The 22,946-nt window shown below is 39.4% G+C and overlaps 1 protein-coding gene across 3 annotated transcripts in view; it reads right to left on the minus strand.

Moving 5' to 3' along the window:
- Lpar3 (lysophosphatidic acid receptor 3) overlaps nucleotides 1–22,946 on the minus strand; it is a 62,647-nt gene that overhangs the window by 22,610 nt on the left and 17,091 nt on the right. For all 3 annotated transcript variants that reach the window (XM_070007471.1, XM_070007470.1, XM_070007469.1), the window contains exon 2: nucleotides 14,484–15,240. In XM_070007471.1, the coding sequence (XP_069863572.1) occupies nucleotides 14,484–15,219 (736 nt within the window). In that variant the 5' untranslated portion in view covers nucleotides 15,220–15,240. The remainder of the gene's footprint in view (nucleotides 1–14,483; nucleotides 15,241–22,946) is intronic.

Consider the following 22,946-nt stretch of genomic DNA (forward strand, 5'->3'; position numbering starts at 1 on the left):
TTGATAAATGTTATTCAAATGCATGAGTAGGAATGGGAACCAAATATCTTAATTTTTAGCCTAACTTTTGCTGACCTTCCTGTCAGCTTTAATTTACGACATTATGTTTCTTTTCCTCTCCCTCTTCCCTTTTTTCCTTTTTCTTTTTTTACTGGCAAAGGTGATAGGTGGATAGCTCTTGGCCTTTCAAATATCTTATATTGAAATAGAAATGTTTCACTTAGAGACATGTGAATTATAAAATACCTGGTATTGATAGAAAGCATTAAGAGAAAGAAAAGAAAGATTTATAGTACTTCCGTGGGAATAGAGATGGATATAATCTACTGCAGAGCAATTCAGAAATACCTAACAAAATTTCAAAACAGGATTTCTTTTTTTTTTTTCCATGCTGGTACCTGGGCTTGAACTCAAGGCCTTGGCTTATGGCTGGCATTCTACCACTGAAGTGATGCCTCCAGTCCAGGATTTTGCTGGTTAATTGAAGATGGTAGTTTTCTGCCTAAGCTGGCCTCAAACTGTGAAACTCCAGTTCTCAGTGTCCTGAGTTACGATTAACTACTGATTAGTAAACTACTAGTGCTTCCTTAAAACAGGCATTTTCTTCATCTCATAATTTTCAAATAATACAGTAAATAATATTTGCAAATAATATAGAAATCTCTGATACTATGATCCTAGTCCCTTCTGTCTTGACAGATTTACAGCTTACAGGGCCATTATTTATGAAATAAAAACAACAGTGGAAAGAAGTATATGGTTCTTACTGTACAAATTGTCTTGGTCAATGTTTATTAACATCAACTAATTATTTAATTATGTACTGATGATATGCTTAGGCACTCAAATTGCAAATTAGCACAAGTTTAGAAAAACCTTTTCATTATATTCAAGATTTGGAAAAAATACAGAATTTAACCCAGGTTAGTACTCACTTAATAGATTTGAATTTCCTCTTAAATTTAGGAAGAAAAATGTTTGTCAGTGTGTATTTAACTGGAAAAATTGTAAAGAATTACAGATCTTAGAGAAACAATGTGTTGGGGAATATATAAGAATTGATAGAATAAAGTCTATTTATAATGGTGCATTTCTAAAAAAAAAAAAAAGAATTACAGAAAATGTAGGCTTTGATAAAACAAACTTGTCTTTATTAGAGGAAAAAATGGGATTTTACACAAAAACATGAGCAACAGCTTCACCAAGCAGGAAAAGACACTTGCTTCTCTGAGGTGTTTCTGAATTTGCTCATTAGACTTATGTTACCTACAGACATGGGGTGGGACATCACATTCTACCAGTTCCCCATGGCCACACTCCTGAATTATCCCTCCCCAAGGCTTCAGATAAAAGGGCTCATTTCTAAAGTGGCTGGAGAGTACTGTTCCCCCCAACATCATGGGAGCAACTGATTTCAGTTAGCTTTACATATGTCTCTCAAATTCCCCGTATCATGCTTCTGGTACAATGATTATGAAACTCAAGGTAGTAAGTTTATTGGTAATGAAACCTTGTCAAGAAGACTTTTCAGACAAGCGTTCCTACAGAAAAATAAATAAATAAAAGATGGTTCAGCTATGTAAGAGTCCAGTGCAGAACAAGAAGTTACAGTGTCTGAATCAAGGTTAGAGATGCTCTGCTTTGCATTCATTCAAATATTCATGTCTTCTCAGAAGACTATCTCAACACACAAAATTACAGGACCTCACTGGACATTTAATCTTCATGATGCTTCAGTGATGGGCTCCCATGCCCAATTCAGATGTCATGGTGACATGCCACTCTGAACTCAAGCAAACCTTACCATCAGTTAACTGTAGAGGCTCCTTCTTATCTTTCATTTATAGCTGCATGCATCTCTTTGCTTTTCTTTATGCTGCTTTCCCATGAAGCATTCCCTACAATATTTTCAGGCAAGACTTCATTCCATGCTTCCTCATGAGGGCTGTAACCCTGGAAGCACAGTTTGCAGGTCACTGGAAGAGGTCAGTGAGAGTCTCCTGCCATTAATAGCTTGAGTAATACTGTTTTCTCCTTCAGACTACACCATTAAATTGTTTTCATTATCCACAAAGGAGTTCTTTGTGTCAGAGCAAATGAGACTGGATACTAATACAGACTGGCTAATTTCACACTAACAAAACAGTTTATCCCTAATAACCGAAAGAACAAGACAATGATGAAATTTTTTTTAACCTTTTTAAAAAATGTTTTACAGGAAGAAAAGAAGAGATACTTAAAAAATTGATCCTACCAGGAGGGCCAAAGGAGGCAGTTCAATGCATTATCGGGAAATTTTGAGGGGGCTACACTGTAGTGTATTCTTCTAGAAATTAGGATTGAGTACGTATATCCTGAGGTTTGAAAAGAATTTGTATCTTCTATTTCCTAGGGATAGCAGAGATTTTGCTATCATAGCTCAGCTGCAGCCCCAGGAAGTGATTGTCCTTCTGATCAGAAGGAATCTGAGGACCCTAAGATCTCAGTTGGACCTTGTGAGTAGATCTGGATGTCTGCCTTATGCCTAAGTCAATGTAATGTGACTGGCACACCAGGTCTGCTGAGATAGAAATATCTCTCTCACCCTGATTCCTATTCTACCCGTGTCAGTAGCCAGGTCCCTTCACCTGACAGGTTTCCTTGACCCTGAATTCCCACTACTGATCCCCAGTGCTCCTATCTGATAGGAATGAATATCCACTCAGCATATACCCCAATCTTCCCTTGGTGGCTTCTGGATGTATTCCAGGGACCATGCTGTTTGGGCCTCTTCATCCAGGAGTTGATGTGTCTACAGTGCACCCTCTGACAATGCCTTGAACAGCAAGCCTTTGGGAGCCTGCCCAGAGACAGCAGCAGCATCTAGCATCCGGGGCCACAGCCTGCCAGAAACCCCAGCCCTTCACCTGCTGTAGAACTCGCACAGTAGCAGCCAGATGAGGCAAGAGGTCTCTATCTGGATATGGCCAGGCTCCATTTGTACTACTTAATTTATCTCAAGTGCATGTCCTGCCATCATCTCATGATGGCTTCTTATAACCCCTTCCTTATTTTGAGGTATTAGAGAAACCCCAATAAGAAGTCCCTGAGAAGCCATTTATCCCCTCAGCTCTCCACACATCCATATCTCCATCCTGAGAAAATGGCAGGAGAGGGGGGAGGGGGGTATGATTGGGTGGGGGTGAGGCGGGAGGCTGGGAAGGGAGGTGAAAGGTAAACAAAGGAGGAGGCTGCAATGCTTGGTAAGAAATGTACGCAGTATCCTGCCCATGTAATTGTAACCCCTCTGTACAGTATGTTCTCAAATAAAATAAAATAAAATTAAAAAAAAAAAAAGAAAGAAAATGGCAGGAGAGCTCTCTGGTAAACTTAACAGGACCCCAGACATGCTAAAGGGTTTTATGTCCCATGGAGAATTTGTGATCTTTGCATCCAACCTCTTTAACTTTGTTTCCTGAAGATGTGTCTCAGTTCACTACCCCCAAATGATATATACATAACACTTATTAGTGTGTTCCAATAAAGTAACCAACTTTAAAAGAATGAGACCCCTCTCACAATAGTCTCAAGCCCTAGCCTAGCCTCCTGTCTGCTATCCAAGGCTGCTTCTGGCTTGCCTATGCTCTAGGACTTAGTCTGTAAGTCATTCAAATGGAGTCACTAGTTTCTACCCCATATGAGCCCACCATCCCTTTTCATCTGGGGAAGAAGGCCTGCCTCTCCCACCCAGCAGTGAATGGACTCTCCCATGTCTGACATTCCTAGATTACTAGAATCCAAGGAAGCCTTTAATGTGAGAACTTCTAGACTGTTTCCGCTGGGGCTTCCATCTGGTCACTCACCCTTCAAAATGGAATACTCTCAGAAGCTAGTAGTTTGTTCTTGCCATCATTCTTGTGAATAACATTCAAAAAAACAGTTTGTCTTTCTTTTCTTCCTACTCACATCTGTGACATGGGCTCCCTAGCCATGTGGATACCAATCTCTGATACCAGCCTCCTGCCATCTTTCCTCCTCCTTTCTGCATTGCCTCCTCATTGCCTTCTCCTCCCCCTGCATCACTGAGATAGCCTACCTCTCTGGAGGAGGCCACCAAGAACCATCTAATGCCACAGTGTTGTTTGTTTGTTTGTGTATATTTTGTTTTGCTTTGCCTAGACCCTCTCAATCCAGCCCTGTGTGTGTGTGTGTGTGTGTGTGTGTGTGTGTGTGTGTGTGTGTGTGTGTGTGTGTGTGTGTGTGTAGTTTTTCGTATAGGCTTTTCATTTTTTCAGATAAGCCTACAAATATGATTCCCTATAAGCCATATGTACACTATGGACTATATCTTCCTTGGGGTGATCTATCTCCCCCGTGACAACTGTTGAGTCTCCAGACAACCATAATACAAAAGAGCAAGCAAGGTACAAAGTGCCTTCAGGGTAAGGGCCATGTGTTAGCATCCCACCTCACACCTGGTTAGTGATTCATAAATGTTTATGATGGGAACATACAGAAAGCAGAGATCTTGTTGAGAAAACACAGAGAATAAAATAGGCCCACCCTTGGGTCGTATTCCTCTGATGATGAAAACAAGCAACTAATCATTGCTGTGCATCACTGTTACTCAGGCAGCCATGATAGGTCTATTTCTCCAACCAGAAAGATTCAGAAACTAGGATATCCCTGGCCAGGGCCACAGCATTAGCAAAGATTTACAGAGGGCACTTGGTCAGATCTCTCCATAGATATTCATTCTTCAAGGCAAGGAGATCTTTTCTGGCATACTCTGCAGAGCTCCTGCTGATAATCTGGTGGGAAGGAGGGCAGGTGCCTGGGCAGTAGTGACAACTGCCTAAGCAGAAGGGAAGGACTGCTCTTCTACGGTATCCCAGAACCAGCTCTTCCTGGTTCTCCTGCTCAGTACCCCCAGGTACCAGATTGACCCCTATGTTTATGAGAGGCTGATTCTAGCAAACATATTTCACTTGAGTCCCACATGGCATGCTTGTTTTAGCTACACAATGAACATAGCAGCCCCAGTAGAAATCTTCAAAAGACACAATGCTAACATGAATTTGATCAATTCTTCCAAGAGCCAGTATACACTAGGTGTGCAACTAGCCTGGTGATGTGATAATCGAGTAATAGATAATAACCACATTCTCATCTGTCAGAAATCAAAGCCTTGAGAGAGGGTATTACTAAGTTCTACAACCCTGAATCTTCTAAGAGATTGGTGTAGACAAGAAGGCTGGATATAGCTGCTAATAGGATTTGTCCAAAAATTTCCTTCTTGAAGAGGCCAAATGTAAGAAACATATCTGTCTCTTGCACTCAGTAAATATCAGTGTTTCTTTTCCCCATGAAAAGAGGAAGGTCTCATACATCTAAAGAGAAGAGAAGCCAGATAAAACTTCTAATGAAGGGTGTGTAAAAGAGGAATTAAAAAAAACAGAGCAGACTGGGGGGTAGGTAGAAGAAACAGAAGGAAGGAAGCAATTGAACTAGAAACAAAGACAATGATTTGGAAAAATGACTGTTGAACCCACTGCAAAGAGAGGCATCCTGAACAGTGGGATAAAGACCAAGACCAGATGTGAAAGAGGCAGGCCAAAGAAGGAGGACAAACTCCTAATGATGCTGTGCTAGAGGAAGCAATGGGTGGTGAGTGGCAATCTGAGAATGGGGTGGTGGCACGAAGCAACAGATTTTTTTAAAAATATGAAGCTGTTTTTTTTCAACGTCAGATATTGAGGATTTCTCAGTCCTGTTGTTCCACCTGAGATGTGGAGGGGCCATGTTTGACACTATTGTTGGGGAACAGGTGAGAGACAATTGCACGTTTGCACTCACTCACAGCTTCACTTGGGAGCAAGCATTCCCTCCCATAAAGCCCTTTTGTGATGTCACAAAGCTGATGGGAAAAATCATCTCTTTAGAGAAGGTGCTCTCTGATTAGCTGTCTGAAGACCAAAAAAAACAAAATGTATGAATACCTTTGGACTCTGGATTAAGTATTGATGCTTGGATGGCTTCACTCTGAGATGATTTAGTTATTCTTCATCTGGCATGATTTATTTCTTTCCTTCCATCCTTTCCATCTTCCTTCCTTCTTTCCTTCTTTCTCCCTATCTCCCTTCCTTCCCTTTTTACTCCTAATGAAACATGGACATTTTCACTGATGAAGCCAAGTTCTTTCCAGACTCAGGACATGTGGAGCACATGGGCAGCAAAGATGGCGCTGGGAGGGGGTTGAGTGGGCAGAGCCTAATTTACTGAAGAGCACATGGCCAGCCAAGATGGCTCTGGGAGAGGGTAGAGTGGGCAGACCCCAATTGATCTTCTGATCAGTACCTAACCAGCCCGTGAAGGCTCAGGTGAATGATAGGGTGTGACCTTGACAGTGATTGGTTCCTCTTCCTCCCTTACCATACCACCCACCCTCTTTGTCTTTAAAAAGGGGCTGCTCTCTGTTAATAAACGAGTTTTTCTACCTGCTGGATTTGGCTCCCCGCTGTGTCTGATTGTCTCCTGGGCTGAGGGAGGCTAGGGAACGGGCGAGCGCTGCACTTACCTTTCCTCGGACCCCGTCTGTCTTTTGTGGGACGGACGAAGACCCAACAAGGACAAATATCCCAATCCTAGCAAAGGTACTCAAAGTACTTGACATATGTAGTACACTGGAAGGCTTTGTTAACAAGATGTAGACAGTCTCTTATAAGGAATATCTGATACATCTCCATACAAGGTGCTGGTGCTGAGCTACTGGAATCTCATCATGTGAATGCTTGGTGGTGAGGGTCTCCTTTATATTTATTTATAAATATTACAAAACTGAAATGAGTGATTAATGAAAATATCATCCATCAGAGACAGTAGTCATGAATCAAATTTCATAGGGGAGTAGGTAGTTTACAGGGACTAAAAATACAAGTGTACAGACTTTCAGTTTTTACAATGATGTGTTATTTTGCTTACAGTGACAGACAGGGTCACTATGCCATTTTCCAGTTGTCAGGGAGTCTATCTATGCCAAACCCAGTCAACTTCCTCTTAGCTATTTGTCTGTGTTACAAACATAGACAGCAGTAGGCTTCTAGTCCCTTTTTGTGGGTGCTTAGTGACACTACTGGGGGTTAAATGAAGAATTAAAAGAGGATTCTGCTTAAATGCAGGCCAAAGCTCTTCAAAGTTAAACTAAGTCCTACGTAGCTAATAACACTTCCTATGTGCCATGTGCTATTCTAGTTGATTTATGAGCATTAGCTTTTTCCATACCCAAAACTCCACCATGACAAAGGTACTAACGTCCCCATTTTACAGATGGGAAAACCAAGTGACAGCGGTATTAGGTAAACTGTTCAGGGCCATGCAACTTGAAAGTAACAAAGCCAGACTTTAAATCTAATTCCCTCCCAGATTCCAAAGTCCTTACTCTAAGCATCTACTTTAACATCTACACAGTCTGGAGAATATGTAGCTGTCACTCCCCAGGAGAAGTTGTCATAATTGTCATTACTATGCAGAAAAATCTTCAAAACTTTCCCAGAGTGAGCTACATGTTGAAGCATCATGTTACTTTATAAATATAAGCTAAATAGAAAATCAAGGGAGATACAAATTCTGACCCTCAAGACTTAGGCCTACATGACTCTAGTCCTATCAGTTATTTGCAAGAGGCCATTACTGTACTGGGAAGAGTGAGCTACTATAGCTAACCTGCTTGGGTTCAAATTTCAGTTCTGCTACTACTCTTGGGCAAGATGTCAAACCTCTCTGGGCCTCAGTTTCTTCACCTGATAATAATAATAATATTAACATAAGTTAATATTATCATAGGGTTATTTTGAGTACTAAATACAATAGATTATATAAATCACATAACCATGTATAACACACAATGAATATTAGCTATTAATGTCTTTACTGTTATGGATGTATGGGTGAGAAACTTAAGCCCACTCAAGTTTCCTTGTAAAACACCTGCACCAATTTATTATAAGAGTTAAATAAAATGAAATCCTAAAAGCTTAGAACATATTAACCTCATCATAGGAGGCTCTGAAATAGGATTCCTTCTTTTCTCCTGCCCAAGATGGAACTCTCCCTTACCCTTCTGAGATCTTGACTCTTCATATTGAAAATCGGGACACCCACCCATTCCCCTGCCACTGTGGACTTCATAGGCAAGGCTTATGCCAGCCAGCGCTGCCAAAAGCCAAGCTGAAAGTGAGGATACCTTTCTTTGGGTTCCAGTTTTTGAAGAACCACGAGACAGCTATGGCTTCACCACACTGACCATACCCCATCTTGTATGAAAAGCTACCAGACTTCCCCAAATCTCAACAAGCATGTTCCAGACATGTTAGATATGCAAGGATTGATGAAAAATTATCAGGTGGTGGGAGAAGGAGTAGGAGCAGGGGAAAACACTTCCAAACTTCAAAAGTGTGAGTACTCTAGTTCCAAATAAAGGCAAGTCAACAATTCAATGTATTGACTGTGGTATACACAACCTGAGAGTGGAGGCCCAGAGAAAGAAAAGTAATCAGATTTACCCAGATAGGGCAAAGGAAGATTCAGAGAAAGTAGACTCTTGAGTTGGGTCTTACAAGATCAAAAAAACCAGAAGAATGGTATTCCAACACATGCAAAGGTTCAAAGAGGCAAAATAGGGAATGGTAAGTAATTCATTATGGCTTGCTTATAAAGTGCATTTAGGGGAAGAACACAAAAAGAGGGTAATCAATATCTTCCCTACGTACTTTGCATGGTTTCCGTGTGACCAAATGAAAGTATTAAAGCACTGAAAACGACATAGTATTGCAGGAATGGCATGTATGATGATCACTAGAGCTTTACAAGGCTGTTTATGGTGGTTCATTTCCTCCCATTTCTGCCTAGCTAGAACTCTGGGTATTCTTTCTTCACTGGCTACCACTTTGCCTCCTTCCCTTCTCCTCTGAGAAGAAGAAAAGGGGACTTAGCATCAACCTAAGTGAAGATAAGAGAGGATGAAGTAGGAAGAAAATCATCGAGCTCCTTCTATCAATGACCAGAAACCTTAGTAACTAAAATGATTCATATTTTAAACATGTTTAGTTTTTGTTGTCCATGACAGAAACCTTCACCTTCGGACCATGGCTGTCTACATATTCAACAACTCATGGTAAGAAAGATATTTTAAATCACAAACAAGTACACACAGATAAAAGGATATGAAAGAGTACTAATTCCTATTGAATGCATGTATTCTGATGTTTATTATTATTCAATAGTTTAACAGTGTGTCCATTTACATCTCACTTCTGTACTTGCCCGTTATTTATAGTTTCACCTGCCACGTTAGAGTAGTGACCTATGGCAATCTGGAAATCTTAAATGAAAAAATCCAGAAATAAAAACTGTGTAAGTTTTATGCTGTGACCATTCTGATTAACATGCTACATTTTACATTGTTCCACTCAGTCTCACTTAGGACATGCGAAGTATGTTTGCTAAACATATCCACTTAGTCACTTAGCAGTGATCTTGTTGAGCAAATCACTTCTCATGGTGTCACAATGTTTGTGCTCAAGTAATACTTCATTTCACTTCATCATGGTTCCAAAAGTACTTGTTTTAAGTAAAAAGTAAATGTTGCCCACTTGATAAAGAAACAAAAAAATAAAACTAGCCTGTAGTCGGAGGTTGCTGAGCTTGATGATCAGTTATTTTTATGCCTAGATTATAAATTAAACTATATCATTAGTATATATGTACAGGAAAAACCATAGTAAATGTAGAATGTGGTACTGTCTGTGGTTTGATGTATTGCCCATGGGTAACTGGGGACACTACAGTGGTTTATGATCCAGTTTGATGAACATCACCCTAAGAAACAGGAAGGTTCACAGAAGCATGGTTTCAGCAGAAGGCTTCAAATGTATGGTTCACAAATCCCTTGACCCTTTCTTTTGAATTTCAAAACATTGCAAAACAGAAAGTCTTGCCTATTTTCTGATCCTTGCATATACAGTTCACATGGTGTGTTGTCTAATAATAAACAAGCTGACCAGCTGGGCTTACTGACAAGTAGAATTCTGAAATTTTTAGTCAGGACCATGGCACCCTTTGGAAAGAAGGATCATATGTCTTCAATGTCTTTTCAATGAGCACCAATGAGCAACTTCTTATAAAAGGCCCCATTACACATTATAGCCCAGAAGTGAGCAAGCATACTGCCTCAGGGCTGCTGAAATGAGAACAGGATGCCTTCCTGCCTTTTCAGTCATGCAGATTTGAAACTCACACCATCAATCAATGCCACCATCATCACCCTCAAGAAAAGACTCTATGTTCAAGTCTGCTCTGTGTGCTTTTGTGAACAACTAAAATCCTTATGATGGAAAGGAACATAAAGATATTTTGGTCTACCTCTCTCCTTTCAAAGAGGACAGCTGACCTAACCTTTCAGGTCCATTGCTATCTGCTATTTGCTTCTGTGACACAACAAGCATCTCTTCCCAGGGGCCCTTCCTTGTGTATGACACAAACTGTAGACATTCCTACCATCACAAGTTCAATCATGTTCTTTTTCCTATTTCAAGTATCTCTTGCCCTGTCTGTGTAGTTCTCACTTTCCCTTCCAAATTACATCTCTTCTAAGAAGCTTCACCAAATTCAATAACCCCATCCCAGCCTTTTCTCCTTCTCTGAAGTTATTATTACACTACATTATCAATGTAATCACTTGCCTTTAGTAGTTGTTTAATAGATAATTAATGTATATTTATAAGCTGACTTTCTAATATCGAAAAGAAGAACATAAGTAAGGAACTATGGGATTTATTGTTATATGAGTTTTCCTTACAAGATACATATCAAAGATATTATAGAAAAGTTTGTCATTTTGTCATATTTATATCCTTTAATAATTTAAGAAATTAGTTTTAAGCTATTTATCTCCACATTATGAGACACAGTAACTACAATGATGGCAGATTTTTCTAATGTATATCATTTAGTAGATGACTATTTTAGGCAATTAAATTCTTACATGCATTAGATAAAACCAACTGGGGTCTTTCTCCATAGGAAGACACTATAGCTGCTCTTATAAAAATAGGCACTCTGGTTTGACACACAGTTCACTGAAAGAGCTCTGTATTGGCTACTGCCTTAGAAGATTCTCATTTATTCATTCATTCACTCATCTGTACTCTTTCTTTTTCTTCTTCTGGCCCTTTCCTTCTCCCTCTCCCTTTCTTCCTCCTACCTTCTCTCTCTCTCTCTCTCTCTCTCTCTCTCTCTCTCTCTCTCTCTCTCTCTCTCACACACACACACACACACACACACACACACACACACACACTTCTCTCTTTCTTCTCATTCTCTCCTTTGGTTATTTATTGTTGAAATGGGATCACTGAACTTTATAACTTGGAAAGATGAGGAAATTTGATCAAGAAAAGGTAAAATGAATGAAAAATCTCCATTATCCAAAGATAAAGAAAGCTGTAACACGATACTACCTACCTCTTCAGTTTCATTTCTCCTTCCCCAAGCTTCCTGTCTCCCACCGGATCCCTCTGTCTCACCACCAAGAAACTTCCCCAGCTCCTCCATACCAAAGTGTCTTCCTGCCATTAACCAATTCCCCAGTGCTATTTCATCTTAATCCCACTACTTCTCTTATCCTATTTGGCAATTTCATTGTGATTCCGGTTTTACTCTTACCTCATACCACACCTATCCAAACCACACACCTCCCTTTTTTTTTTAAACACTTCCACAACTGTTAGCAAAATTATATATGATACTAAAGCTAGTGACCAAGACTGTTACTCAGAGTCCTATTTTCTCCTTCTGGAAGTACGGAAGCCTTTCTACCTCCTGCGTATATGATGTCTATTGTACTAAAAAAGAAAAGTTTTTCGGGCTGGGAAGGTGGCTCAGTGGTAGAGTGCTTGCCTTGCATGCATGAGGCCCTGGGTTCGATTCCTCAGCACCACATAAGCAAAAAGAAAAAAGCCGGAAGTGGCGCTGTGGCTCAAGTGGTAGAGCGCTAGCCTTGAGCTGAAGAGCTGAGGGAAAGCACCCAGGCCCAGAGTTCAGGCCCCACGACCGGACCCAAAAAAAAAAAAAAGAAAAGTTTTTCTTAAGCAGGGAGGTAATCCTTCAACACACATGGCCAACAAATAATTATGTCTATAAATTAAGTATTGGTCATAGTGGAGCCTAGGAACTTGTAAATGTTAAACATCACTCTTTACCCAAACTATTAATATTGTAGTTAGATAAGAAGTGGAAATGTTGATGAAGGTGAACTTGCCTTTCTTATTCTTGTCAAAGTACTGAGGGGAAAATTAAGATGACTGAAAAGGGAGAATGGATGAAGAGGATACCAGAAAAGATCCAAATAAATCAAAACTAAGTGCAGAGTATAATATTCAACATATGTGTTCTGGAGGCCAAGCCCACAACGAGGCTTTGCCCAATCACTATCAGAGAAATGGCTTTGCTACTGCTTAAATCTGCTCAGTTTCTTCATCTTGTCAATCACAGAGCTACCAAGTGTATATTCACAAAAACACTTAGGGTACACAGTAAAGACTACATAAACTTGCATTCAATAAAACCGCACTTTGAAATTGTCTGAATAATTATATGTGTCTTTTATAAGTAATATCAGGACTTACAGACATGGTGATGGTCTCCAGCCATACCACGTGCACTCTTCATCCCCAGTCTCTACTAGTGCCTACATAATTCATTCCTACTCCTTCCCTTTGGGACTTGACAGAAATATACTCTTGAAACTTGTTTCCACAATGGTCTTCACTGTGGCAGCTACCACCGTTAGTGAGACATGGTCTTTCACAGAAGTTCCTGTTTGCCTACACAAATTCTACCTGTAACCCAAGACTAGACTCAGGGTGGGGAACAGGCCACCTATCATAGTGAAAATAAAATACAGGAAACATACACTGGACCAGCTGTGTCTTTTTGAGATTTGGCTCTTGGTGTAAAGTAAAACTCAGAGATGTCCTAACTGACTGCCCTAAATTCTTTTCCTTTTCTTTCTTAATTTTACCCCAATTGAGCTCTGTTAAAGAAAAATTGGTTACTCCCAGGATCATCAAAAAACTACCACTTGGCAAAACCTAGTACCACATGATAGCTCAAGTGACCTCTTGGGAGTATTAACACTGCAAATGCTGGTTAAGCATCACTGACCTGAATGTCTAAAACCTGAATTGCTCCAAAATCTGTAACACTGTGAGTGCCAAGACATAAAACGTTTGAAATACTTCCCATCCCAAGCATTTGGGGTCATGATACTCAACCTGCATTCCCATTCCTTGGCTGCTCTCTTCTCTTCCTTCTAGGCTACCTTCACCTTCTGTTGGTTGCAAATCCTCCTGCTGGTGCTTCTTGGTTGGCTGCTTCAAACACTGGGGTGACACGAGCAAGGTTCCTTCTTTGGTCCTCTTTGACATTCACACTCACTTGCATGGTGAGCTCCTGAGGTCTTGTGCTTTAAAGGATAGTTTCCTTCCCACAAAGACTGATGAGTGCACAGTAGCTCAGAACAAAATCCTGAATTCCTGATTCCTATATCCAACTATCTATTCAATAGGATTGGCACTCCGTGTGGGTGTCTGCCAGGATCTTAAATTTGGCCTGTCCAAAACAAAACTCCTGTTCCCCTCTCCACATTTCCTCCTCTTCAATATTCCCCATTTCAGTTAACAACATCCTCCTCTTTCTCCTCCCTGTCTCATCTTCATCAGCCAATCCTACCTGTAAAACATATCCAAATCTGATCTGTCACCTCCCCCTGCTTTCTGGGCTGTGTGATGTCTCGAAAAATATTTGTCGCAGGGCAGCATTTTCTTAAAAGAACAGCCAGAGATGTCACTAAAATAGAAGTCAGATCATATCACACCCTTGTTCAAAACCATCTCAGAGAAGCCAGAGTTCTTATGACTACCAGGCCTGACATAATCCAAGCACACTACCCTTTTCCCCTAGAGCTCTCTGGCCTGGCCTCTCCTGCTGTCCTCCCCGCAACCTCTACTACACCCACACCAGCCTCTGCTACACAGGGTTCCTGTGCTAGCTACCTTCAACCTTCTACCTGGATCCCTTTCCCAGATCCCAAGCAGTTCACTCCTGCTCTGCCTTCACTCTCTTCTCAAAAACCATCTTTGAGTTGTCACTCACATGCATTTTTATATCACAAACTATATTTGCTTAGTATGTTGTATAATTTATTTTTCTGTATAGAACTATTGTTGATTTACATAGTTTACTTATTTTGTTTAGAATACTTATTTTTGTCTTCTCCTATTAAGAGTATGAACTCCTTGTGGGGATTTATGGGGTGGGGGAGGGATTAATGTCTGATCTTCTTCCCTGCTATATTCTGGTGGCTTAGTAAGTACCTTGCACCCGGTAGATACTTAATAAAATTTTGCTGAAGGGATGACCATAATGGCTCACTTGGTTCCTCTTACCTAAGACAGTCATCACAGTCTTCATTAGTTTCATGGGTGCCCTCCGGCGGCTGATGGACCCACTTGTATGTGGGGACAAGACATTGGTCTTCCTCTTGACATACATGTAGATCCGCAGGTATACTACCACCATGATGAAGAAGGCCATGAGGTTGGACACGGTCCAGAAAATGAGGTAACTCCTGCTGTAAATGGGGGCCAGGGAAGAGCAGGCAGAGATGTTGCAGACACAATTCCAGCCCAGTGTGGGGACCGCCCCCATGAAGATGGCGATGGCCCACACAAACAGAATGAGCAATGTCACTCTCTTTTTGGTCAAGTTGCTGTGGACCCGCATCCTCATGATTGACATGTGTCTCTCCACAGCAATAACCAGCAAATTCGTCAGGGAGGCGGTCAAGCTTGTGTCCAGAAGCCCCTGGCGGAGAAACCAGCGGTTGACAGTCAAAGTTTTTGAAACTGGGCCAGTGTTAAACATCAGGAATACATAGGCAATTCCAGCAAAGAAATCTGCAGCGGCTAAGTTAGCCAACAGGTAGTAGAAGGGGAAATGAAATTTTCTGTTTTTGATCACTGCTGCGATGACCAGAGAATTGGAAAAAAAAATGAACAGGCAGAAAAATGTTCCAACACACAAAACAATCACAAGCTTTGTTCCTGTCCACTCATCTGCAGTGTCAGTGTTGCTCCTATTATAGAAAAAGTCCATGTGTTTATCATAGTGACACTCATTCATTGTGGAGAAGAGCTGAACACCCTAGAAAGAAATGTAGACAAGAAATAAGTATGGCTCTTAGTGAAATCAGTCACTTAATTAGCATTGTTGGACCCCTACTTCTGGTTCTTACTACTCTCTCAGTATGGATGCCCTTATTCCAATACATCACCCCAGACCTCCTATCATGGCAATGAGCTTGCACATTAAAAATCTGTTTGTTTCCCAGAATAAGCCATAATTTCATTAGGGGAGGGTCTGCGTCTCTTTGTTCATCATTAAAAATAACCTCAGGATCCAGTCGTCTGCCTGGCTCATGAGAGATCATTGTTGAATGGCTGGACTAACTGATGAATGGATGATGGTGGCAGCATATATCTCAAATGTCCCGAGTCCTACAATATTAACTCTGCACTGGTAACAATTACAATACAGCACAAAATCATTAATGAGTGCTTTCTTCTGGTGGTTTTTCAGTTAACTTTTAAAAGATGAACTAGATGTGGTGGCATGTGCCTGTAATCCTCGCTAGTCAGGAAGCAGAGATCAGGAGGATCATGGTTCAAAGCCAGCCTAGACAAAAAGGTTCACAAGACCCAGTTCAATGGAAAGAAGTTGGATGAGACAGTGCATGGTTGTTATCCTAGCTTCCATGGAGAATGTGAAATCAAAGCATCATGGTCCAGGTATCCACATGGACAAAAGGCAAGATCCTATCTCAAAAATAACCAAGGAAGAAAAGTTTGGAGGTATGGTTCCACAGTAGAGTTCCTACCTAAGAAGTGCAAGGCCCTGAATTAAAACACCAGTACCACCAAAAATAATCATGATAATCTGCGTTTTTTATCTTGTGCATACTCTACATAGCTAAGATGTTTTTGAGTTTAAATACTATATTATCCTCAACTGATTATTAAAAATGTCAAGATTAATATGTTACTAGGACATATGTTAAAATTCATGTTAAAATACCATAATTTTTTAATTTTTTAAAAGAAAAATTTTTAGTTTTGGCTCTTACATTTGGTTGACTTGGTGATTATACAGTGCACTGAAACCTTAATGATTTTTCCTTCAAAAATCGTCAAATTCAGGAAGTGGCGCTGTGGCTCAAAGTAGTAGAGCACTAGGCTTGAGCTGAAGAGCTCAGAGACAATACCCAGGTCCAGAATTCAAGCACCACAACTAACCCCTCAAAAAAATCTTCAAATTCAACTTTTCCTCATCAAAGCCAAGGTAGTTCATTCTTGCACATTTTTTTGCAAAACTTTTTATGAGACTAGGAAGTTTTTTTGTCTTAAAATCATATGTCACAGGACAATTATGATTAGCCATAACTTTTCCCTGACACTAGATTCTACTTTTAGGAAAAACAGGCAATGAGATCAACAAATTAGGAATTGGTTAAAACACACACACACACAGCAAATGAAAATCACATTTACAGTGGTTGTGGTAATATAAGGAAAAGTATATTCTTTCTTTAATTACAAATAATTGCATGCATTCATATACAATGATACATATATAAAATAAGTATATGTGTGTTGACTATTTTTAAGGTATAGGAAAAGGTAATGAAAACAATCCCAAATGTAGAACTTAAGAATTAAGTTGGTAGAATTAAGAATGGTAGAACTTTTTGGCACAAAAATAAGCCCAACACTCAATGGAATAGAATAGAGGACCCAGAAATAATGCACATGAATAATGCTCAACATCTCTGGCCATAAAGGAAATGTAATACAAAACAACACTGTGACTCCATCTCACCTCTGAATGAATGGCCATTTTCAAGACTATAAACACAGAGTGGGGGGGAAGAACCCTAATATACTATTAGTGGAAATGTAAACTGATACATACACTTTGGAAAGAAGTTTGGAGATTCCTCAAAATACTAAACATAGAACTACTTTATGATCCAGCAATACATTTATCCAAAAGATTGTAAATCAGGATTCAGTAAAGCCACTTGAACAATCATGTTCACTGCTGCACTATTTACCATAACAAAGGTGTGGAAAGTGCCTAGATGATCTTCAATGGACAATGGAACAAGAAAATGTGATATATAAACACAATGGAATTTTGCTCATCCATTAGGAAGAACATCCATTAGGAAGAAAGTAGGTTAAGTAGTTAAATGAAGTCAGGCTCAGAGACATAAAAGATGTATATTTTCTTTCATTTGTGGAAGTTAGATCTAATTTATAAATAGATATGTCAACATATACAGTGTCATATGCACATGTACACAAACATATTAACTGAACTATGGTATATGAAGAACAATTTACAATCTAACACCATGAATACCAAGAAGCTGGTATTTGAGGAGGTCAAAGGGAGGAGGAAGATAGAGGAATGTAGAAAGGAAGGAGAGAGAATGCAGTCATAATATTCAATGTGCATCCTATCAAATTAGGAAAATAAAGGAGATAGGTTGGGAGGGATGGGGGAGAAAGGGCTAACATCAACCAAGATGCATTGTACCTATAAAGTGACATGTTGAATTGTAACCCATTTGTACAACTACTTAAAGATAATAAAAATGTAATTGAAAAATCATTCTTTCTAATACAATAATGTCATTTGCAGGGAAATGGATGGAACTCTAGAACAAATCTTGTTAACTGAGGTAAGCCAAGCTCACAGAGAGAAACAACGCATGTTTGATATGTGAGAATTAGATCTAAAATTCACTGGAACATGATAAACTATACATGATTCTAGATACACACAGTAAGACCAAAAGAGGATAGTTTTAGGAAAGAAACAAAAATGCACAATGTCTAAGTGCCTCTTCATATTTATATAAAATAATATACATACTGAAACAGACTCCAAGATATGGAAACAAAAGACTCCCCCCCCTTTATTTTTAGTTTTTAGTTTTTTCTTCTTTACCTTACGTATGGTGTATTTAAGAGTACATCTTTGGAAGGATTGGGGGAGGGTACAGAACTTGAGAGAAAAAGGGTGAAAAAAAATGTAGCAGTGGAGCTCACTGGACACTAATGAAAGTGAACTATACAACTTGTGGTTGGAGATACCAGTAGGGATTGGGAACCGAAAACACCATACAACAGGAAATGTACTCATTACCTGACTCATAATTGTAATCCCTCTGTACATCACCTCTATAATAACAATGAAGTAAATTAATAAAAAAGTTCTTTCTGGTTCTTTTCTATTACTTTTCCATGTTTTATATATTTAATAAATAAACATTCAATTTAACCTACACAACCTTTCTCCTTCTATAACTTCTATGCCTACGTCCTTTCTTTTATAGTTCTGAGAACTTGAATTTAATGTTGAAAGAAAAATCCTCAGCGATTTGCAATATTTTGTTTTTCCTTATCAATACAAAGTTTTCAGTGACAACAAAGATACAATTTTACTTAAAGTTCCACCTAAGTATAAACTTTCCCTGCAAACAACTGACCATATATATGATATAACTTTCATCAATTCCCCAGTCATCATCACCTCAGAGCTCCAAAGCTGAGTAACTGGATAGTTTACATGAGTACTTCTTATTTTCTTTTCTTCTCTACCATGTGATCCTAAGCTTATTGGAATTAATCATATTTTCCTAGCTGGAAATCACCAAAAACTTTAGCAAGTTTAAAACAAATGACCAATTTATTATCTCTTGACCTCTCTCAAACACTAAATCATAATTCTGGTATTTCAAAGAAATTGCTATTATCTTAGTATTGTGTAGAAACCCTCTCCTATAAGATACCTCCCCTGACTCAAAGTAACCTCCTTATTCTTCTTATCTGAAAGCTGTGGCAGCTTCTGCACAGCTGCCCAACTGGCTCATTAGATGGCCAGGTCACATAGCTCTACTACTTGAGCAATGTCCCCAGACCTTTAGGCTTTAATTCATTTACCAGGGCTGGCCTCAGACCATAGACCACAATCCTTCTTCATATACCTCATGAGTAGCTGTGATTACAGGCATACTCCACCACAGTCAGCTTCCTCACTTACTATTTTCTTGAAAGAGTTACTGAGTAGCTCCACTCTAGTGTTACTACTTTTAAAATTAATATTTGAGAGTACTTAACTTGTGCCGGATGTTAAGCCAAACATTTTACATGGATCATCTCCCTGAACCTTCCCAACACTAAGATAGTTACTATTACTACAAGGAAACTGAGGTACCTTTCAAAGTTTCCACTGCTGGGTAGTGGAAAATTTTGTTCAGGCAATCCTGGCTCATAAACCACAAGTTTATCCAAAACAGTATGCTTTCTTTCTTAAGACAAATGAGATACCATACAGAATCTAGCCCTTAAATTAATTACAGCATTAGTAAAATAAAAATGATCTGATCAAATCAAAGATTGCCCATACTATTAGATAAAAATAGATGGGCATTCAAAATAGCCTTTGGCATCTGTCTTTTTATAATAGCCCCAGAAGATGAGCAATGACTTTCCTGAAAATACATGTTCAACTTCGATAAGAAGGACACAGGATGGTCAGTTTCAGGGCCATATTGACATGGCTCAGCTTTATTCCTGCCAGATCTCAAGCTGTTTGTTTGTTTACTTGTTTTTCATACTAAAGGTTAGCATTTGATAGGTCTGACCCAGAAACAAAAGATGCTAAACTTTGGAGCAATTACCACAACTTCAAACTTCAGTAATTTAAGACTTCATAAAATGAGGGTTTTGAAAGTCTATATGTGGAATTCAAATGAAAACTTCATGAGCAAAGCTTTCATTTAGACTCTCCCAAACTTACTTCTCTGAAAAAAAAAAAAAACTGTCCAGCCAGCCCAGAATGTGGAAACAATTATGAAAATTAAGACATTTGAAAACCACTCAAGCTGTTTTTATTTCTAGCTACATCTTCCAAGACAAGTGGCTGCCTGGCTCTTCAGCTGGTTTTTCCTAATGCTCTCTTCTCCTCCCTCCCCCAACCCAGGAGGAATCATAGCACATCAAAGAGAAGGTCAGTTGATGCGGTGCATATTTTCTTTTCCTGCAGTCCACAAATGTAGAACAAACTTCTTTTCTAGAAACCCTAATCATGTGGGAATTGGATGTTAGACAGTTGGTACCTTAGCAAGAAACTCTGCATATGTGATCATGTTTATTTACTGGTTTCTTTTTACTAATTCATATTAGTGGCAAAACGAGGATAGCATGGGAGATTTAAATTCACCTACAATCCCTGAAATTCACTTTAGTCATTATTTTCAAGGCCTTGCTGTTCTAGAAGCTTCTTCCCCTCTTGGACGCCCACAGGGCTCATTTCTCTATCTCATTCCTGCACAAACATCACTTCCCCAAAGATCCTTTTCCCACCATTCTCAAAAGCGCTCCCAACCCTATTGCACATAAGCCGTCTACCCTGCCTTATTCTGTTCTTTACAGCATTTCTCACCAGCACTGTTGAGTTGGTAGATGGTATACTGACGAAGGTAGATATTTTGTGTTGTTGTGATATATCTCTTAGAGCCAGGAAGAAGGCTCAGCACGCATGAGTTCTCAGTAAATACCTGTTAGATTTAGAATTGAATGATATAGCCTGTCCACACATACCCTCACATCTCTGACCTTCACCCAAACTGACCATTACTACTTTTCTCTTCTTCTGGATATGCACTCTCTAATTTAGGTCTTACAACTCTTTCATTTCCCTGGATAGACTTGGTTCCAACTTCTGTTGGCTGAGAGGTGTGAGGATGGTGTTTGCTTCCTTTGAACAGTGGCTAAACCAGAGAAGGCAAGTCTGGGTGGTCTGAAAGACAATTCCACACAGAGATGGCTTTCCTGTAAGTGTGCACGTTAGAATATTTCAAATATAGAGGGGGGCCCAATAGGGAGAAGTACACACTTCAAGCAACAACATAAGTAAGGTGCTGTGAGATTTTAATCTAAAGTATAACTTAAATGTCCGTGAGTCTACACTAAGAGAAATAAAGGTCAACATAAGAAAACAGATTTCCTGAGCAGAAGAATTCCTAGTAGATTATACAGAGTGTCCACTCTAAGGAGTCCAAGTAGCCATTCCTTAAATGGACCTAGTGACTACGCTTAGTGACTTCCTCCCAAAAAGGAAAGGAGAGCTAAGCACTGGTGGCTCATGCCTGTATCTTAGCTATTCAGGAGGCTGAGATGTGAGGAACACGGTTTGAAGCCAGCCCAGGCAGGAACAGTCTGTAAGACTCTTATCTCCAATTAACCACTAGAAAACTGGAAGTGGTACGACTCTGGCTCAAAGCCGTAGAGCACTAGACTTGAGCAAAAAAGTTCAGGGACAGTGCCCAGGCCTTGAGTTCAAGCCCTGACCAAAGGGAAATGGAATGGCAATGATTTTTCAATGGAGAAACAACAAAATCTATTTCAGCCAGGTAAGTCCAACAGCAATCATTCTAAGCCCTGTAGCTAGTGTGTAATCTTCATATCATGTGCTAGCAAGAGCAATAGGAATAGCAATTTACTCAGTGATCCTCTTTCCAAACCAAAAGCTTCAGGCTAATCATAAGAAAAACACCAACACTTCCCTAGCTGGGGAGAAAAACAACAATACCAACAACAACAAGGAAAATCTGAAAACCATCACAACCAAGAGATGCCTAAGGAGACAGAATGACTATATATAAAGCTTATAGTGTATGGGACAAAATGATATTGGCTAGAAATCAAATTAATCTGTATAGGCTAATAATAATACACTCATATCACCTTGTTAATTATTCCAAATATACCCAGGAATGTAAGTTTTAATGATAGGGGATACTGTGTTTAGGAGGGGAATATGGGAACTTTGCTATTTGTTCAGTGTTTCTTTAAATATAAAACCTCTGCAAATAACTATTTTTTAATTTTCAAGAAGGAAGAGAGTGAATGCTACAACTCTATTATACTGTGATAATTTCAAAACAGATAACACTCCTGGGTTTCCTAATTAGTTAATTTATTCTTTGTTATGGTAAAATAGAGGAGTAGCAATTTGATATAGATTAAACAGAAAGGATATTGCCCATCATAGAATATTAGAAGCCTCTGGATAAAACCAATTCCTGGATAAAACCAATATGTCTACTTTGTGGGTGCTTGCTAAGAGAGGACTATTAAGAATCCATTTCCCTATCATACTAGACTTACATCATTTCCTTGGGAAAGCTAAATCTCTATCGTTGCTAAGGCTTGGTTACTCAGTTTCTTAAAGCTTAGCAGAATAAACAGATTTTCATGACAAAGCACAACTCTGCACCCTTTAGGCAGGAAAAACAGCCTGTGGCATTTCAGCCAGTTAACCTACTGTCTTCTCTCCCCATGGAGTAGGTGGATTTATACTATGTGTGTATACACACAGCTTCTAAGCTAGGACTTGTTTATCAAATAGCTATAATCAAAGGTATTGTTCCCCAGATGTTCTTGATGACTGAAGACTGGCTTATGCTCCTTGATTAAACAGGAAGGCAGACTGGAAACATGCAGGACTAAATAAAAGAGGTGATATACTGCACTTTATGTGACCAGCAAATGTCCTGACTTAGTTTATCTAAATGTAATATAAATCTTTGTGTTTAACCTATTACAAAAATTTCATCTTTTTCTAACTTCTTGGGCTAGAAAGATGAGGTACTTCTATCCTTTGATCCTCATAAAATAAAAATACTAGTGACTATACTCAAAATGAATATATATAACTCCACATGTTCTCATGCTAGAGTAAATGGTCTTTACAGACTTGTGTAACCACATTGTAGTTGC

The sequence above is a fragment of the Dipodomys merriami genome, unplaced genomic scaffold (assembly GCF_024711535.1).
Source record: "Dipodomys merriami isolate MVZ:Mamm:240054 unplaced genomic scaffold, mDipMer1.0.p SCAF_7, whole genome shotgun sequence".
NCBI classification, from domain to species: Eukaryota; Metazoa; Chordata; class Mammalia; order Rodentia; family Heteromyidae; genus Dipodomys; species Dipodomys merriami.